The 20,794-nt window shown below is 41.1% G+C and overlaps 1 protein-coding gene across 7 annotated transcripts in view; it reads left to right on the top strand.

The window, feature by feature from the left end:
* LOC137369594 (WD repeat-containing protein 7) overlaps positions 1–20,794 on the top strand; it is a 928,502-nt gene that overhangs the window by 599,482 nt on the left and 308,226 nt on the right. For all 7 annotated transcript variants that reach the window (XM_068030905.1, XM_068030929.1, XM_068030912.1 and 4 more), the window contains one exon: positions 2,648–2,872. In XM_068030905.1, coding sequence (XP_067887006.1) covers positions 2,648–2,872 — 225 coding nt within the window. The remainder of the gene's footprint in view (positions 1–2,647; positions 2,873–20,794) is intronic.

The following is a 20,794-nucleotide window of genomic DNA, read 5'->3' on the forward strand; positions in this document are numbered from 1 at the left end:
ATGATAAAAGCAAAATACTGTGGATGCTGGAAATCTGAAATAAAAACAAGAAATGCTGGAACTACTCAGCAGGTCTGGCAGCATCTGTGGGAAGAGAAGCAGAATTAACGTTTCGGGTCAGTGACCCTTCTTCGGAACTAGCAAATATTAGAAATGTCAAAGGTTATAAGCAAGTGAGGCGGGGGTGGGGCAAGAGATAACAAAGGAGAAGGTGTAGATTGGATAAGGCCACATAGCTGACCAAAAGGTCATGGAGCAAAGGCAAACAATATGTTAATGGTGTGTTGAAAGACAATGCATTAGTACGGATAGGGTGTTAATGGACTGAAGATTGAACAGCAGCAAGTACAAACATGAAAAAAAACAGTGGGTAAGCAAACTGAACAAACTAAGATGAAATGAAATAAACATTTTTAAAAAATTGTAAAAAATGTAAAAAAGAATAAAAAAGAAAAAATAACTAAAAGTAAAATGGGGCGCCCGTCATGTTCTGAAATTATTAAATTATTCATGTATTTGGCAGAAATAACAGTCCTATGCTGTCTTAACTGCCAGCTATAGAATCTTTCTTAATGAGAGAGAGAGAGAGAGAGCTATTTCTTTCAGATGTAATTGATTTCTTAAGGTTTTATGAGGTTATTAGACAGCCATTTCTTACATATGTAAATACAAATTGTCTATTCCTCAAGTGCAAAGTAGCAGCCTTGACGAAGTAGGTTCTATACTACTCTGCTTGTTGTCAAAAAGAATTACAATGTCAATTTTTACATTATTGGCACAATTACAGTTTTAGCTGGGGTGCTAACTAGATACTTCAACTAGTAAGCATAGTTAAGAATATGAATGTGCAGATACTGGCATTTTATATTGGTAAAGGTGATGCTCTGCTATTACATTTGGGAAGAAATGAGCAACACCCTTAGATTATATGAATGAGGCTGAAGGTTCTTTGTCAAGAAAGTAGCAAAAGAGATTGAGGAGAGATTTGATAGAGGTATACAAGATTATGACAGGTTTAGATAAGGTAGATAAATAAAACTGTTCCCATTAGCAGACCATACAAAGAATAGGGGACACAGATTTAAGGTTTTTGGTAAGAGATGCAGAGGAAGAACTTTTTTACGTAGCGACTGTTAATGAGCTGAAACTCGCTGTCTATGAGGGTAGTGGAACGGGAGGTGATGAATGATTTCAAAAGGAAATTGGATGGGCACTTGAGGGAAATAAACTTGTCGGGATATGGGGATAAGCTGGGGAATGGATCTCTCAGAACTGGCATAGACTCGATGGGCCGAATGGCCGCCTCCTGTGCCTTCATGACTCTGACTTCCTTCTCATTTCAGGACTCAATTCCCCTTTCAGGCTCAGGAAGTTAATAGAGCTATGTTGAAATGCTGGGCCCAATCAGAGCAAAGCAGAGCCCTTTTATAAATAAGTTACAAAGAATTGTTATTTATCCATGTTTCCTTTTTACAGTAGCATTGTGTAGATAGTGAGTGCTGGTGCTGCTTAGCACAGTTGTGTGTAGGAGCTCAAATAGCATTGATAGGGATGACCCTTAACCTTGCCTGCTTTGATCATTGAATAGTTCTCTTTTGTCATTAGGGGGTCACTGTTTAAAAATAACTTCCAAAAAATCAGTAGATACTAATAAAGAAAAGAATGTTTACGGTCAATCACAATTATTTGTCAATCTTTGCATACGTCCCTCTGTCCCTCTCCAGGAATATTTGTTGTCTGAAAGAGTGTCACTGGAGAATGCTCCAATGTAACTCGGAGAAAAAATAGCCCCTCAAAAGGAAGAACACCTGAAAGTGGAACTTCTCCTTTAAGGGAATTACTGCACATTTTACACTGGGGATATTTGCCACATGTATTCATAGATTCATAGTCATACAGCACTGAAACAGGCCCTTTGGCCCACCGAGTCTGTGCCGACCATCAACCACCCATTTATATTAACCCTACATTAATCCCATTTACCTCTCACATCCCCACCTTCCCTCAATTCTCCTATGACCTACGTACACTAGGGGCAATTGCCGCAGCAATGCCTATCTGTTCTCCTAACTAACGAATCCCCCATCACTACTGCTCTTGCACTCCTGTGCAGCTAAGCCAACTGTGGTGCCACAAACTTGGTTCTGACTGCACTCCTCTGAGGAGCCATCTTGATAAATTGTCAGCCGTAGTTCAGTTGGTCGCACTCTCATGTCTGAATCACTAGGTTCCCCGTTCAAGTCCCACTCCAGGGCTTGAGCACAAAAATCAAGGCTGATACTCCAATACAGTACTGAGGGAGTGCTGCCCTGTTGGAGGCGATCTTTCAGGTGAATCGTTAAACCGTGTCCCATTTGTTTGCTCAGATGGATTTAAAAGATCCCATAGCACTATTTTGAAGATGCGCAGGGGACTTATCTCTGGTGTCCTGGCCAATACTTATCCCTCAATCAACATTGCAAAAAACAGATTGTCAGGCCATTATCACATTGCTGTTTGTTTGTGCAAATTGACAACAGCGACTACACTTCAAAAGTACTCCATTGGCTTTAAAAGACTTTGAGACATCTGGCGGTCATGAAAAGCGTTCTGTAAATGCAAGTCGTTCTTTTCTTTCTTTACTGACTTTCTTTGGTTTGTATTTTAGGCTGTTTGACAGGTTTCCTTGTACATATGAAGAAATCATCGTCATCTTACGAGGAACGCCGTAAACAGGCTACAGCCATTGTCCTTCTGGGTGTCATTGGAGCAGAATTTGGTGCTGAGATTGAACCTCCAAAGCTGCCAACTCGGACTCGGAACACAAATCAGGTCCCAGAGGGCTTTGGACTGACAAGTGGAGGGTCCAATTATTCCCTGGCTAGACACACTTGTAAGTATTCAGATTTTTTAAGATTGCTTTCATGTTGGAAGTTGCATATTTAAAACCACTCATGTAGCTGGCCCAAGATCTCTTTTATTCGAGCAACTCGCTTTGAAGTTTTATAGATCATGTCATTATACCACTGTTCTCTTATTTATGCAAAATTGTTTCTGATTCGTATCAATGCAAAATTGGTAAATTTAGTCATCTACTTGTAGTGTTAATGTATTATTGGTCCAGCCCACTGCAAAACATCTCAATATCTTTTGAGATGTACCAAAGCGTTTCATATACTTCTTATTATGAAATGTTGGAATGATGGCACCTGTATTTCTTCAAATATGTACATATATATCTTGGAATGAGACGTGAACCTACTAACTTCTGAATCAGAGGTAGGAATACTGTCAACTGAGTCAAGCTGATGATTAGACAAATGGACTTTCTAATGCATGCCTGGACACTTTATAAACTTTGTTTTGAATAATTTCAATGTTAGGATAGAGACCATGCTGTTACCATGCTCATTAGCATAAAAATTAACTGTACTGGGAGAAAAACTCTGCAATGTGTGACGTATAGCTTGTAATCTATCTTGGGTCTGATGGTTGTGTATTGCACCTTACAGTTACAGGTTTGAGAGTCACCTAAAGATATTGTTTAGTTGGTATAGATTTTTCTTCATGTATATTTATACAAAAATAAAGTTTAATTTTATGTAGCATCATGTATTTACAGTATATTGTCCCAGTCAGCCTTGACAAGGTTAGATTAACTATATAGAGCCAGTTTTGCACAAATTGTTCACTTCTGGGAGCTCTATAACTACATAGCAGTTGTATTTAATTCTTCCTCCACAAGTAGAGGACAAGAACCTTTCTAGGATCACTGTAATGATTGAATATTAGCTCTAGAAGTCATTTAACCTGTCCATATTGTTACGACCAGGTGAGAAAGGTGTTTAGGGGTCTGATACTGTCTTCACCTGGTCTTATTGTAACAGGGTTTTATTTTAGAACACACTGTGTTTTGAGCTCCCCCTTTGTGAATCCTTGTTCACATATTTCCAATTATAAGACAAGGAAACCAATTCACACAGGTTTTCTGAGGTTTAAAGAAGAAAGATGAAATTTTATTAAAACTTAAGCTCTAACACGGTTAACGCCTATGGATATACGATGCACCCACGCTAGCATGTACACGTGATACACACATACAAATAGGGACAGAAAAGAGCAGAGGAAAATATTGTAGAGAGAGGTTTGAGGCAATATCAGAAGAGTTTCTTGTTTACTGTGCTTCAAACTCACTTGATTGTAGGTAGTCTTGCTGTTCTTCAGGGCCCAGTGTTCTTCTTAAACCTTGTTCACGTGGGAGACTTTTCTCTCTTTGAGGTTCACGTGTTTTCACAAGATTCAGTTCTGTGGGAGAGAGATGGAGGCAGGCAAGACTGGAGAGGAGGTTCTGTTCCAACTGGGCGCACATGGCTTTCTCAGTTCAAATCCTCTGTTGGAAGATCAAATTCAAAACCTCCATCAGTCAGTCATGTGGCAAAAACTGGTTTGACCACTTCTGTGTATTGGGGAAGCAATGACTGGGTCCCTATTGTTCCAACACTGTTAGTTACTATGCAAATGTCTTTCCAGTCAGGGGCTGGCAATTTTACATTTTAATGTTCATATGGCGAAATCATATGTGCTTCAGTCTTGGCTGGTGGGGGGTTTTCCTGACAATATAGATACCGTAGCTTCTGATATCCATAACAAAGTGTAGAACCTAACAGAGGCACTCAGAAGAAATGCATAATATCTGTTGATCACTTAAAACAAATCTTTTCTGTTGCTTCTTCTGCATTCCTTGGAGAAAATGCATACAGAATGCTGTTAAATTTGCTTGTATTTGCAGTTATTTATTAATTGTGAGTGTGAATGCTGCAATTGGTAAAGAGGGAGACAATTTGAATGAAATTATATAGCTGTTGCATTTTTGACAATTATTGCTTTGGGTTACTTTGAGTTGAAGCCGCTTTTCACTCAAAACACCCATCCATTTAGTACACGTCAATATGAAAACAGCCTCGGGCCTAACCTCTGGAATTCCCTCACTAAACCTCTCAGCCTCTTGCTCTCTCTTTATCATCCTTAAAACCTCTTTCACCAAGCTTTTGGTCACTGTCCTAATGTCCCCTTATGTGGCTTGTTTGATAAAGCTCCTGTAAAGTGCGTTGGGACATTTTACTACACTAAAGATACATTGGCTCGAATTTTGCAGTAGTAATGATGGCAAAACTGTCAGCCTTCACTGTAATTACCCCTCTGAACCTGGAAGACACTTTTGGAGACAGTACATGTGCAGTTAAACGCAGAAATCCAGAAGTTGCTGTCAGAAATTTTACATTTATCCATAGGATACACTGTTCATGTTGCTGCAGACTGCAGTCAATTAAAAATGACTGAACTACTGAGAGCTTCCCCTTTTACACAGTAATATTGCTGTCAAAGGCAGGGCTAAAGAGTGGCAAGTCAAGAGATTTAGCAGTTGGCAGGAAAAAAGACAGAAGTGCAAGGGGAGAGCCAACTGTGTAACAGCCCCGACAGCCAATTTTATCTGCAGCGCCTGTGGAAGAGTCTGTCACTCTAGAATTGGCCTTTATACCCACTCCAGGCACTGCTCCACAAACCACTGACCACCTCTAGGCACTTACCCATTGTCTCTTGAGACAAGGAGGCCAAAGAAGAAGAAATTGCTGTCAAAACCTTCCGATAAAGTTATGCCTTGTTAATGAGGAGTAACTGTTTTTAACAGTGTACTAAGTCATAATTACTGCTGAAAAACCTCTCTGGCCCTGAAAAACTAATTTTATATTTGTGTAACAGCAAATTTTTCAATTCTGATAAAGTTCTAAGTTTAAAAAAATTTTTTTAAAGGCTTGTTTGATATTTCAGCTCCTAACGTGTATATTCCAATCATTTATTTTGCTCTTTGTAAAATTTATAAAAAGTGAAGGGTAATCCTGAGGGGTCTTGACAGGGTGGATGTGGAAAGGATGTTTCCCTTTGTGGGAGAATCTAGAACTAGGGGTCACTGTTTAAAAATAAGGGGTCGCCCATTTAAGATAGAAATGAGGAGATTTTTTATCTCTCAGAGGGCCGTGAGTCTTTGGAACTCTCTTTCTCAAAAGGCAGTGGAAGCAGAGTCCTTGAATATTTTTAAGGCAGAGGTAGATAAGGGAGTGAAAGGTTATCAGGGGTAGGCGGGAATGTGGAGTAATCATTTCAGCCATGAACTTATTGAATGGTGGAGCAGGCTCGAGGGGCCGAGTGGCCTACTCCTTCTCCTAATTTGTATGTTTGTATGTTCATAATCATGCAGTTTACTTACTGGTTTGGTGTCTGTGAGAATACTTCAATGTGATAGGCGGCCTACCTGTTTGATGACATCACTGTTGCTGGACACCTGGAGATCCCCTTGACTGGGTGCCAGATTTAAATGAACATCAGGAAAGGTGAAATCTATGTCAGAGATTGCTAGATCTTTGTGGACAGCTTTCTTTGAGGTAAGCGCTGTCACTTCACCACTGACTGTAAAATCCAGGTCTATTTAAATGCAAGTCGTTGGTGATGGTGAGCAATACACCAGAATAATAGATTTTCCTTATTTTGCAGGGCAAACCATAGGGTGCACATTTTGAAGGAAGAGATTTTCTCTGTGCATTGTATATAACAAAATTATAAACCTGTTGATAAAGATTGCACTTATGGTTTTGCAGCATAAGTGCATGAAATATGTCTTTTCCTTCCCATTCTTGCCCAAGATAATTTGAGTTTTATTTGCTTAAGGAGTCAATGATGCTAACAATATATGCAGTTGTGCATTACTTTTACTAAAAGGCAGGGGGATCGCCTTGCTTTTCAAAAGAGACCATTAGATTTCATAGCCAATTGCTCCTTTCTTTGAGTAAAACCTGTTACTAGATAGAGGTTAGTGGACAATTACTTGTCTCCTTATGCTATTCCCAAAGAAAGTTTCAAATCTTCACTTTTTCAGTAGTCACTTTTTGGGTTAGTAGGCAAATAATTTCACTTGAGTCTATTTGTAAAACAGCAGTACATAGGCACTTACTGTTTTCACTTTGCAGACCATTACGATGAGCATTTTGATGTGACTGAGGTCACGATGTCCTGAAAATGCAGTCCATTGCAAACCCACTAACAAAATTCTGCACTATGATGGCATGTTACTACAGTGCATGGCATATAAGTGAATGAAGTAGAATATTAGATTAGTTACATTTGGTATGATCTTCCTCATTCTTCCACTCTGAGTACACACTCTGTATACAGCATTCAGCTGCATCCCAATTGGCATATAACAAGTTAAAAGCAAATACTGATCAAGGCTAATCAAGATGTAATTACTCAATGGGTGGAACATAGTAACAGGAGTAAGCCATACAACCCCTCGAGCCAGTTCCCTCATTCAGTTAGATCATGGCTGATTACCTCAACTCCAGTAATCTACTTTGGCCCACGATACCCTTACCTAATAAAAATGTGTTACTCTCCGTCTTGAAAATTTCTTGACCAACAACCACAGCTTTTGAGGGAGAGAATTCCAGGTTTCCACTCATGTTTGTGTGAAAAAGTACCTCCTGATTTCATTCCTGAATGGGCTACCTCTAATTTTACGATTGTGCTGCCTTCTGGATTCCTCCAACAAATGCTATAATTACTGCTGCAAAAGAGTTGAATTGCTGTGTCGTGAATCTGTTTTCCCAACCATTGTGAAGACAGTTGCTGAATCCTAATGCAATCACTTTTTGAGAGGTCCTATGTACTGGTGAAGAGCAGCAGCATCAGGAGATGGTCACCTAAATTTGAATTCTGTAGTTGTTTGTGTTTTGCATTTACTTAATCGCTCAATTGGCAACTTCTGCCCAAATTCCAAGTGCATTTCAGCTGGCAAAAGAACTCTTCAACAAGGAAGGTAGTACACTATAACCAGAGCAAGATAATTTTACTGGCCTTCCCATTTGCCATCATTTAGAAGGGTTAATAAAAAATAGCATCTGGCAGTCTCAGCATTATTTGTAATGCTTTTATATGTGACAGCTGGCTTGGAATCGGAAATCACTCAAGTACATTTAAAACGCACTACTTATCTGTTGCCGGAAACATAGAGGAACAGTTATCAAGCTGTATGGTGAATTTTGAATTCTGTGCAATATATTATGCATTGCTGCATTATAATACACTTGTTCATAATTGCAATCCATTCTTCACTTCTGAGTGATTTTTATAACGTCCATTAGGTTTAGGTCCAGGTTGAAATAGAGTTTTACAGAGTTACACTATAACATTGTATCTTGCACACTTGACAGTATATAGTCACTCTTGTTTAGGAAAACACATTGGCCTAATGTCATTTATTAAAAGGAGGAAATGGATTTATATCTGCATGTAAGTGGCAAAACCAGTGGCAGAACATGTTCCTTGAAATGCAGTCAGCAGTGAAAGAGGGGGAAAAATTCCACGTTTTATTGATGACCTCAAATATAACCTACTGGACTTCAATTTTAGACAGTATGCCTTCTGTATTCGCATTTCATGCAATAAATGCAAATGTATTTAATTAAATGGCAGTTTGAGGTATAGCAGCAGTAAATTCACAGGTATTTTCTTGTTCCCTCTGGTGAAGAAATAATATGATGACAGTTTTATTAAGGTGACATTCCTAGCTGTCTCATACCAGAAATATCAGTGATAGAATAAATAATGCTATTTTCTCTCCTAGGGAGAGATTAATATGGAATACATTACATTAGACTAGGTTTGGGACTTGTATTTTGTAGAGTCTGTGGTGCATCTATCATACTTGGACTAAGGAAAACCTGTAGCCTGAATAAAATTAAATGGAGAAATGAGGTTTGTATTAAGTTGATTTGCAAAAAATTTTATCCCACCATTTCATGAGTCTGTTTTCATTATTTCAGTAGAGTGGGCAAAGTTGTGATTAAGTGGTAGCTGTTACGCACTGAGTTTAGCAGCAGTGAACACTGATCATCGGGTGACCCTTTGAATTTGTTGACAGATTGTAAACTTGCATACACAGCACTGCAGCAATTGAAGAGTAGGATTGACCATCAAAAAGGGACATTTTGTATTCTGAGCACATTATAAAGAAATGTTCAAATGTGACTGCAGCCATTGAATGTTTTGTAAGGTGTATTTCAAAGATCTTGACAATTGCTCAACAAGTATAGTATTTCTGCAGCTTTTGATTGCCATTCCCTTTCCTACCCAGTATATGACAATGACATTTCAGCTGTACACTCTTGTAAAATAAGACAGAATTAACTAATGTGCATTTTGAAAATACAATTGCAGAATTGAGACAGAAGTTCACTCTCTCACCCACCGGGAGCGCTCGCTTGCACTCATACACATACATACTCGTTCTCTCTCCACACTCTCACTTGCCTGTACTCTGTCCTAGAAATATGGCCACAATGCACCCGTTATCTAGGAGGTAAGTGGCTTTCTAAGCCTTCTATATGGCAGATAGGACACCCATGTTAATTACATTAGGTAACGCTCAATAATCAGCATGCAGTGCCCACGCCTGAAACAACTGTAGGCCCTTTTGCATCTGCTAGCAGCGTTCAGGGCAAGCCAGATCTATGTGCAGCCTAACAATGAATCCTTAAAGAGACTGCCTGTTAGGCAGGGGCAGGAGTGCTCCTCCTGAGCCCACATTTGAAGAACACAGGGGTGCCCCTTCCCCAACCATTGTTACTTCTGATTCAATTGCCCTCTTCCCAGCCCAATTGCCCCATCTTCCCAGTTCTCTTTAATCACTTCCCTGAAGGACAGTGCTGCCGTTGCAGTAGCCCAATCTTCACCCCACATTTCTAGTGAGCTGGCTGTTACTATCCTTAACTCACCACCTCTATAGTATTGAGGTCTGAGGTTCATTACTGGGTGTGCCTTGGGCCTCAGCATTCAGGCACAGGGTTCGTCCCTTATGCCCTCAGAATTGGGCACACCTAAATTTCTAGGGCTTTGTGTCACTATTTCACTTCACTTCCTTGGGATTTGTTCATGTCGTTCTCATTCCTTCAAAGTTTGCCTTACTTAAATTTAAAACCTTGGTTAATGGCTCTTTTCCCTCTCAAACCTAATTGTGTTTTTAAAATGAGAGGAGTTCTATATTTTGCAAAAATGTACAGCTTATGTTTTATTTTCGGAGAAGTATTTAGTGCAGTACAAAGCCAGTATATATCCCTAAAAGACAAAGGCTCCACAACAGATTAGGTAAGAGAGAGTATTAAGCTAAAAGAAAAGCCTGATACAGATGACCGGAGGGCTATACAAAGCAACAAAGTGATGCAAGGTGAGTAATAAGTTTAAAAAGGAATGTAAAAAACATGCAAGGATGTCAGTGAACGGTAAAGGTTTTCAGAAATTTATTAGGCTGGAATTTGCTGAAAAAAGAAGCGTGTGAGCAGACACAAAGGGTATTGGAAATGTGGAACTTTCCCAAAATGCTGTGGATGCAGGGTACATGGAAATTTTCGAGACTGAGATCGATAGATTTTTGTCTTGTAAGTGTATCAAGGGATATGGAATAAAGGCAGGTAAATGGAGTTGATGCACAGATCAGCTATGACCTGCTTGCAGGTTGGATCAGCCTAAAAGGGGCTGACTGGTCTCCTTATTCCAATGTTTCAGGGATTCTTGCCAACGTTCCTGAGCTGATTGATAGTTGCCAAATTATTGGAAACTGCTTTCCATTCCTTAATGAGAAAGACAATCATAACTGAGTTATGATAGCCTTCCTCAATAGTAGTATAAACTGGGTGTTCTCAAGCAATTTTTAAAAATAAGATTATCAGGATAATTTTTGTTTAATACCATAATCTTACGACTGTTGTAATGAAGTAAATTAAATTATATATTTATAGTATAATGTAATACTTTCTTCTATCTCATGTAAGCTGACCCTTAACTGGCATAAATGGGTGCAAGCATGAAAATCTCTTTAGTTGGGGACTGAATGGTACATTGGGTTAATACACTTGCCTTGCATCTCTAGGTTCTTAATTTTGGATCCAGCTCAGACTGGTGGGATGAAATTATTCTGTCTACTGCCTATAATGGTCACAAATCAAATGAATTTGGGAATTTCAACCCAGTAACTAGGTTCAGGCTGCAATGCAGAATGTACCTTAATTTGGAACAAATTTAGCAGTCATGAAATGGTTTATTTGGCAAGATGATATTCAAATTAGAAGGAATTTTACTGTGTTTTCACTGTGTTATATCTGATTTGAATGCTTAATGCAGATATTGGATGTGCAAAGTTGGAAAATGTTCTGTTCCCTAGCACTCATATTTGTTGCCTTGAACACAGAGGTCAGCTGCAGGCCTGTTTGGTGGGGCGGGTGGAATGGTTGGAGGGGGGAAGCGGGGGTGTATAGGAAATCAGGCTTGGTTGACACCACTTTAAAAAGCAGTTAACACCTCTCAAAGAAGAGGTGCACACTGGCTGCCAACAGTAGGGAAACACTGTGAAAGGTCTACAATGGCTGGAAACGATGCAGACTTGGCACCCAGGTTCTCGGATGCAGCTTTGGGGCCTTGATCCAGGCTGATGAAAGGCAGGGGGTCATTCTGCCCCCAGTTGGCAGGGATTGCAGAGGAGGTTATATTAGGAGCTTAGCTCCCAGGACCTGCCTGAAATGTAGAAAAACAGTTCAATGATCTTAACAAATTTGTCAAAAGTTAGGAATCTTACCTGTCCCATCAATTGCTCTCTCCTCACATTTGTACCACTATATAGTGTTACGACCAGGTAAGAAATGTGTCTAGGGGTCTTTTGCTGTCTTTATCTGGTCTTATTGTTACAGGGTTTCTTTTTTAAACACACTGTGTTTTGAGCTTTCCCTTTGTGAATCCATGTTCACAGCTTTCCAATTATAAGACAAAGAAATGAGCACACCAGGTTTTTCTATAGTTTAAAGAAGTAAAAATGAAACTTATTAAACCTTAAACTTGAACTCTAATACGGTTAATGCCTACAGATGTATGACGTGCCCACGCTAGCATGCACACATGATGCACATATACAAATAGGGACAGAAAAGAGGAGAGGAAAATATAGTAGAGGGGTTTGAGGCAATTTCAGAAGAGTTTCTTGTTTACTGTGCTTTAAGCTCACTTGATTGTAGGTAGTCTTGCTTTTCGTTGGGGCCCAGTATTCTTAAACTTTGTTCACATCGGAGACTTTTCTCTCTGAGGTTCACCTATTTTCTCAAGATTCATTTCCCTGAGAGATGAGCAGGCAGGAGAGATGTCTTCTCAAACCAGGAGCTTTATGAATTCAAATCCCTTGTTGGAAGTTCAAATCTCAACAGCCAGCTAGTTATATGACTAAAACTGGTCTGACCATTTCTTCTGTGTTTGTGGATTCTGCTATCTTAGCAGTCAACCTGCAATACTGGCTCCCCCACCTTCAACGTCTGGTAATCAAATGTCCATTGTTGGTTGAATGAGCCAGGGCATGGCCCTTTGTCCCTTGTTCCCACACTGTCTGTTATCATGCAAATGTCTTTCCAGTCAGGGGCTTGCAATTTCAAGTTTTAATGTTCATTTGGCGAAATAATGTGTGCCTCAGTCTTAGCAGGTCGGGCTTTGCCTGACACCTGCACACCCGGGGGAATGAAATGCCATTTGAAGAAAAACAGCGCATTTTATTACAGAGTTTGAGAGAAATATAAGATACAGAAAGAAAAACCATGCATTTCTCTCATTCATTTCCATTCATTCACCAATCTTAAAGCTTATTTAAAATGGTCTGTTCTGGGTGCCCTGGCTCTTTTAATTTTCCCTTTTTTTTCCTCAGGAGAGTAGTAGTGGGCGGGTCTATCCTGAAATCCCTGAGTCATGCAAAGACTTTTGACGTTTGGGGATGGGTAGTTTCCTTTTCCTCTGACAGTGGGGGAGGAGTCTTTGTTACTCTGCCCTTTGTTCTCTGGGATACTCCGACCTGTAGGCATTTGAGCAGACTTAACTGCACTCTTCTGTGACACTTCAACCAGGTGAAACATCAACCTCACGGTTTCTGTGCCCACTAGAAGTCTCCCTTTATCTCTGCAGGTTCCTGTAAATGCTGTTAGCAACTCTGGTAGAGTCTGCATTTACATAGGAGGATATGGTGTCGAACTTTTCACATTTTTCGGGATTGGTTGATCGGACAGTAGGGGTTGTCATCCGGGATTCTTCCTGGACTTCCTTTAACCTGCCCTCTTGGTCACTTTTCCCCCTTCTCTTTCAAAACCTTTGCCAGCCATGTGCCTGCCTGTCCCCTTTTATCATGGCGGAGGTCCCTTAAAATTCACCAGCCCTCTGCTGGAGGGTCCTCCTAACACCGGTACAAGACTTACAGGTGCAGGTTTCACTGTAGGTTGGGGTTTCCCCTGAACCTGGCACATTTGGCAACGCCTGTGGTACTCCACCATATCTATGTGGAGCTTTGGCTAGTCAAACTACTGTCTTATGCAGACTTTAGTCTTTTGTATACCGGCATGTACCTTTATTGTAGTCTCGTGGGCCCTTCTTAATATATCTGCCCGGTACCGCTGTGGCACCACTAACTGGTGAACTACTGTCCACTCCTTGCCTTCATGTCTGTGAGGAGAACTCCATTTCCTCATCCTTTAAATACTAGCAGTCAGGGACTCCCTCTGCTTCACTTTCAGACTGGCAACCTGTGCTAACTGTCGCAATTCTGGGTCGGCTCACTGAGCCTCACCTGGAGAAAATCCATTTAATTTATTCCCTGGGTCTCCTAACTTTCCAAAGAGAATCTCGGACAGGCAGACCTCATGGTCATTTGCCTGCAGTGCCAATGCAGTCTCCTCTGGGGGAGCTGGTTTGATTATGGCCTGATCCACGATACATTCAGGGACTCTGCAGGGGTCCGTCTCCTACCACTGCCCTGTCCCTCTGACCTCCTGCGGTCTTTCTTTCACTACTGGGGGGGGCTAGTACTTTCACCCCTGCCAGATCATTACCTAGGAGCAGGCCAACCCCATCCACAGGCAAACTAGGGACAATCCTACGGTCACTGGTGCCAAAACTAGGTTGCACTCCAGGTGCACCTGGTGTACGGGTACGGGCATACACTGCCCTCCAATACCATACACCACCATTTTGGTGTTCGCTGCACTCTCTGGGGGAAAGGTCAAGCCTTTTCCCAGTAAAAGGGATCTAGTCACTCCTGTGTCCCTGAGATTTACTATGGGCTTGCTTGGCCCACTCGAGGGATATGGGGTTACTTTCCTTTCAAATACAAAACCCTGATAACCTTCAGGAATCCTATTAATTTTTCCTGCACTGGCCGTAGTAAGCTTCCTGGGTTGCACTCTTATTGCAGTTAAAGCCACAGCTTGACATTAAGGCAGCATTTGACCAAGTATGACACTGAGGAGCTCTCATAAAACTGAAGTCATTGGGGATTAGGAAGAAAACTCTCCACTGGCTGGAGTGATACCTAGCACAAAAAGATGGCTTGATCATCTGAGGTCAATCATCTCAGCTCCAGAACATCGCTGCAGGAGTCCCTCAGGAGTGTCCAACTATCTTCAGCTGCTCCATCAATGACCTTCCCTTTATTATAAGGTCAGAAGTGGAGTCGTTTGCTAATAATTGCACAATGTTCACATTTGCATTTCCTTAGATAATAAAGCAGTCCATGCCTGCATGCAGCAAGAACTGGACAACATCCAGGCTTCAGCTGATAAGTGAAAACTAACAACTGTGCCACACAAGTATCAGGCAGTGACCATAACCAGCAAGAGAGAGCATAATCATCTCCCCTTGATATTCAGTGGCATTACCGTCATCGAATCCCCCACCATCAACATGCTGTAGGTTGCCGTTGACCAGAAACTGAACTAGATCAGTCACATAAATGCCATGGCTGTGAGGCTTTGTATTCTGCAACAAGTGGCTCACCTACTAACTCCCCAAAGCTTCTCTGCGACCGAACAAATCAGGAGTGCAATAGAAAACTCTCCACTTGCCTAGGTGGATGCAGCTCCAATAATATTCAAGCAGCTTGACACTATCCCAGACAAAGCAATCCACTTGATCGGCAACCTATTCACTAGCTTAAATATCAACTCGCTCCTCCATTAGCATACCGTGGGTGCTATGTACACTGTTTACCTGTTGCATTGCAGAACCTTGCCAGGCTTCTTCACCAGCACCAGCCAAACCCGCAACCTCTACCACCTAGGAGGACAAAAGCAGCAGATGCATAGGAACACCATCACCTCTAAGGAACCCTACAGATTACATACCATCATGATTTGGGCATGAAACACCATTCCTTCATTGTCACTAGATCAGAATCCTGGAAATTCTTACCTAACAAAATTGTGGGAAAACCTTCACCACACACACCAACTGCAGTCGTTAAAAAGAAGGCCCGCCACGATCCTATCATGGGTAATAAATGCTGGTCTTGCTATTGGCTACATCCTGAGAATTTTTTTTTAAAAAAACTATATTCAGTGTAAGACCCATTTAAATTGCTTTGTTGCAAGATCTTTGCTGTCTCTTAGTGCATTGTTTTGTTGAGTGAGTTTATCATGTATGTCAAGCACTGGGGCAGACTAATCTCACAAAAGGGTTCTACAAGAAGTTGATGCTCCTTATTTAAATATTATAATGAGTTGTTTTAATAGTTCCGCTGTGCAACATGGATGTCAACAGAAGAGTTTATTCCAATATGGCATGAAATAAATGTGCACTTGCTGCATGTTTAGGCGTCATTTTATGCCTGTAAAACAAGTACAGCGCAATACAATGTTTAAGCCTTGTTATCTTGCTGAAATAAGAGCATTCTATTTATCCAAAAAACAGTTGGCTAATCAATCAGTGATCATCATCCTTGCAGGGTAGCAGTGGAGGGGAGAATAGTTAAGGTCACTTCAGAATTGTGTTGGCTCCAAAATTATCCACTCTTCAATGAAGGATTGGAACTAAATCAACCTTTTGTGGCCCAGTTATGTCTGAAATACTCCAGTGCCTTATTACTGATTGATCAGTCAGCCTGGCTCATTCATGGGAACTTGAGGGGTAGATCTGTTACTTCCCTCTCAGCTCCAGGTAAATGTACAGGCAAGTGTCCTAATGTATTGCATGATCCTAGCTGGAAGAACAGCAGGAAACTTAACCATTCTCTGTGCTGAAAAGCTGAGTGGTTTTAAAAGATTGAACACCAACAGTACCTCCTGCAGGACCTAGAGGTCACTAAGCCTTGGCAATGTTTCAAACAATATTGCTCTAATCAATATAATTGAAGCAGCTTATTATCTTCAGTTTCTAATCCTGCCCTCCATTTAAACATAGAACCTTTGTACCTACATCAGTGTAATCTACTCCAGAATAAAACTGGATATTCCAAAACTCCAGCCACTTGTGAATAGTTTAATTTGCAGTCCTTATAAGAATGTGCATGAAATTTTGAAATTCTTGTCATACAAGATATTGTCAGAGAATAGTGCATGCTTATTGGCCAAGTAGATAAATAAATTAATTTCCTTTGTAATATTTGACATGTCCACCTTGAGTTGCTTCCTCATTGAAATTAATTTGATTAAACTCCATATAATTCCAGTCACGACATGGGTAAAGAATACAGCCAATAAAACACAACGGTTAAATGAAGCAACCAAAAAAATTGTGTCAGGTTGACATTGCCTTTTATAATTACTGGCCATGACTTTGAGCTTCCTATTGTGCTTGTAATAGTTCACCGCTACAAAATTCAAAGCTTTCTTTTGCACTCCAATTGACACTGACAAAATTCTATAGAAATGCACATGCTGACCCTGGTTGACTCACGACATTAATCTTTGTTGACCTTACAAATGGTTCATGAGCTATTTAATTAGAAAATGATGCCACCCATTGAGCTTCTCACTCCTGATGTACCAAGTGACTTCTACATGTTGAAAGCAACAGCCATCTAAAATTGAACCACTTAAAAAGCTGCCTTATGTTAAAAAGCTGTTTAGTTAAATTTCAGACAGCTGTTAATTTTTTTTCTCCTTGCTTCAAATATTTAATCCTTTAAGTATTTAACATCCAATGTACCTTGCAGAATGGCTCAACTCCAGATCTTGCAGTTGTAGCACAGATTTTATATAAAAATGTGCTTGATTGGAATTATACCTCTGCACGGAAAAAATATTGCTTTTGTCGATCAGCCTGTAAGACTAAACATAAAGGCAGTTCAAATTGAAAATGGTCTTAGTGTAAATCACTGAAAAGTATTACTGCTTAATGATTTTTGCAATGAAATGTGTAATAGTTCTTTATTTTTAAAGAAAAACATTTCAGGTATTTGGCTTTTTAACCCCTTTTATTTTCACTTCATTTTGCTTTTCTTAAAAGTAACCCACTTGTTACTCATCCTGTAGAGAATTAGACATAGTAGTTGTTCCCTTCATCTGGCCATCTTTGTCCATCTGGGACAAAATGGCAGAAGCCATTTAACTGGATAGACTACAGGACTTCCCCAGATTGTATAAGCACATGAGATACCTGGAGGATAAACTACTTTCCTTTTCAAATTGGAATCAGTTTGTTCATAAAAAAATAAGCTATGCAGTGTCACTGGAACTCTTGATGAATATCAATGGAAAACGAGTTCTTGCATGTCAGTCTCACCTTATTTTCTTGGTTTGTGTTGTGAATTCTTAGATTGTTCTGTCCCTTGACTTGACTTGTGTATAAAGATTTGGGTTAGCTTTTTGGTGCAATGCATTCTGGCACCAATGTGTGCGTCACAGAGGTTTGATCCTTTGCTAAATTCCTGTAGTTGTGCAATGCCTTTGTGGGCTCAGAGTGGCATTGGCAGAATCTTGGAAGCAGGTCAACTGAAGAATATCTGTTCCAGTGTCTAGGGATTCTGTGGCGAGAAGAAAGCAGTCAACAATATGAATTGAAAAATCTTGAGTATTAAGCAATATGTAAACCTGTAAAATGTAGCCAAAGTAAACCCAAATCGTAAATATCCTTCTTTGGCCTCCTTATCGCGCGAGACAATGGATAAGCGCCTGGAGGTGGTCAGTGGTTTGTGAAGCAGCGCCTGGAGTGGCTATAAAGGCCAATTCTAGAGTGACAGGCTCTTCCACAGGTGCTGCAGAAAAATTTGTTTGTCGGGGCTGTTACACAGTTGGCTCTCCCCTTGCACCTCTGTTTTTTTTTTCCTGCCAACTACTAAGTCTCTTCGACTCGCCACACTTTAGCCCCGTCTTTATGGCTTCCCGCCAGCTCTGACGAACGCTGGCAACTGACTCCCTCGACTTGTGGTCAATGTCACAGGATTTCATGTCGCGTTTGCAGACGTCTTTAAAGCGGAGACATGGATGGCCGATGGGTCTGATACCAGTGGCGAGCTCGCTGTACAATGTGTTTTTGGGGATCCTGCCATCTTCCATGCGGCTCACATGGCCAAGCCATCTCAAGCACCGCTGACTCAGTAGTGTGTACAAGCTGGGGATGTTGGCCGCCTCGAGGACTTCTGTGTTGGAGATGCGGTCCTACCACCTGATGCCAAGTATTCTCCGGAGGCAGCAAAGATGGAATGAATTGAGACGTCGCTCTTGGCTGACATACGTTGTCCAGGCCTCGCTGCCATAGAGCAAGGTACTGAGGACACAGGCCTGATACACTCGGACTTTTGTGTTCTGTGTCAGTGCGCCATTTTCCCCACACTCTCTTGACCAGTCTGGACATAGCAGTGGAAGCCTTTCCCATGCGCTTGTTGATTTCTGCATCTAGAGACAGGTTACTGGTGATAGTTGAGCCTAGGTAGGTGAACTCTTGAACCACTTCCAGAGCATGGTCGCCAATATTGATGGATGGAGCATTTCTGCCGTCCTGCCCCATGATGTTCGTTTTCTTGAGGCTGATGGTTAGGCCAAATTCATTGCAGGCAGCTGCAAACCTGTCGATGAGACTCTGCAGGCACTCTTCAGTGTGAGATGTTAAAGCAGCATCGTCAGCAAAGAGGAGTTCCCTGATGAGGACTTTCCGTACTTTGGACTTCCGGTACTTTGGACTTCGCTCTTAGACGGGCAAGGTTGAACAACCTGCCCCCTGATCTTGTGTGGAGGAAAATTCCTTCTTCAGACGACTTGAACGCATGTGAAAGCAGCAGGGAGAAGAAAATCCCAAAAAGTATGGGTGCGAGAACACAGCCCTGTTTCACGCCACTTCCGAAGAAGGGTCACTGACCCGAAACGTTAACTCTGCTTCTCTTTCCACAGATGCTGCCAGACCTGCTGAGTGATTCCAGCATTTCTTGTTTTTGATCCAATCTTTTCTAGTAGTCTGAAGAGACCACGTCTGCTGACATGGTCTGCATCTAGATTATGTCTTATCACTTAGAAAAGTCTTCAAGAACCTTCACATTGTTTGTTAAACTGAGCATTGATAATGTGCACCAAGAGGTCAAGCAGAGCAATCAACTGAGACGTTTTTTGTTCCATGTCAACTCATGTCTGCAGTCATTGAGATCAGCCAGAACGTGACTCTGACTTTTTTTGCCCCAAATATTTGTCAGGTAGTAGCACTCTCATCTGTCAGTTATGATTAATAGATTCAAGTTATATTCCAGGACTTGAATATATGATCTACCTGACACTTCAGTGCAGTAAATAATGAGTGCCGACTTTCAGATACGGCATTAAACTGAGACACTTGTTTAGATAGACAAAAGATCCTGTGGCGCTATTCGAAGAAGGACAGGGAGTTCTCCCACTGTCTTGATTTATCCCATAACACCACCAAAAATAGATTATCTCAACGTTCATCTTGTTTACTGTTTGCAGGGCCTTCCTGTGTGCAAACTGACTGCCATTTTTGCCTATATGACAACAGTGTCTTCAAAAATAATTCTTTGGATGTGGGGTGTCCTGAGGATGTGATGAAGCACTGGATGAATGCAAGTTTATTTGTTCTTGCTCTTTAATGTGCAAAATAACAAACAACCCCTCTATTATACATTTTTCTATATAGTCCACGAGTCAAAATTTCTCTTCTTAGCCAAAATTATTTTAAATACAGAATTTAAGGAAGAATATTGAAGCTAACAAATTATCTGGCAGTGTATTAACTGGTTCTTCACATCCTGACCACTTAAGCCTTGCTGTCATAGGCTTTGACGTCTTTGGGCGCTCCTTGATTAAATGATGTACTTCTAACTTGCTGCCAGTTCTGGATGTTTTTGAAATATTTAAATTATATTCTGCAAATGGGAATTGAAAGGATTTTTTTTGGTACAAACTCTCATAACATAAATGATTCCTGTCGTAAGTACAATAAGCCATATTGCAAAGTTACTGCAAACTTCTTTCTTTTCTTTCTTTCTTTTGGGCCTCCTTATCTCGAGAGACAATGGATACGCGCCTGGAGGTGGTCAGTGGTTTGTGAAGCAGCGCCTGGAGTGGCTATAAAGGCCAATTCTGGAGTGACAGGCTCTTCCACAGGTGCTGCAGAGAAATTTGTTTGTTGGGGCTGTTGCACAGTTGGCTCTCCCCTTGCGCCTCTGTCTTTTTTCCTGCCAACTACTAAGTCTCTTCGACTCGCCACAATTTAGCCCTGTCTTTATGGCTGCCCGCCAGCTCTGGCGAATGCTGGCAACTGACTCCCACGACTTGTGATCAATGTCACACGATTTCATGTCGCGTTTGCAGACGTCTTTATAACGGAGACATGGACGGCCGGTGGGTCTGATACCAGTGGCGAGCTCGCTGTACAATGTGTCTTTGGGGATCCTGCCATCTTCCATGCGGCTCACATGGCCAAGCCATGCAAACTACATATTCCTCATATGATGTTTGATTTCACTGTG

The sequence above is a fragment of the Heterodontus francisci genome, chromosome 1 (genome assembly GCF_036365525.1).
Source record: "Heterodontus francisci isolate sHetFra1 chromosome 1, sHetFra1.hap1, whole genome shotgun sequence".
NCBI classification, from domain to species: Eukaryota; Metazoa; Chordata; class Chondrichthyes; order Heterodontiformes; family Heterodontidae; genus Heterodontus; species Heterodontus francisci.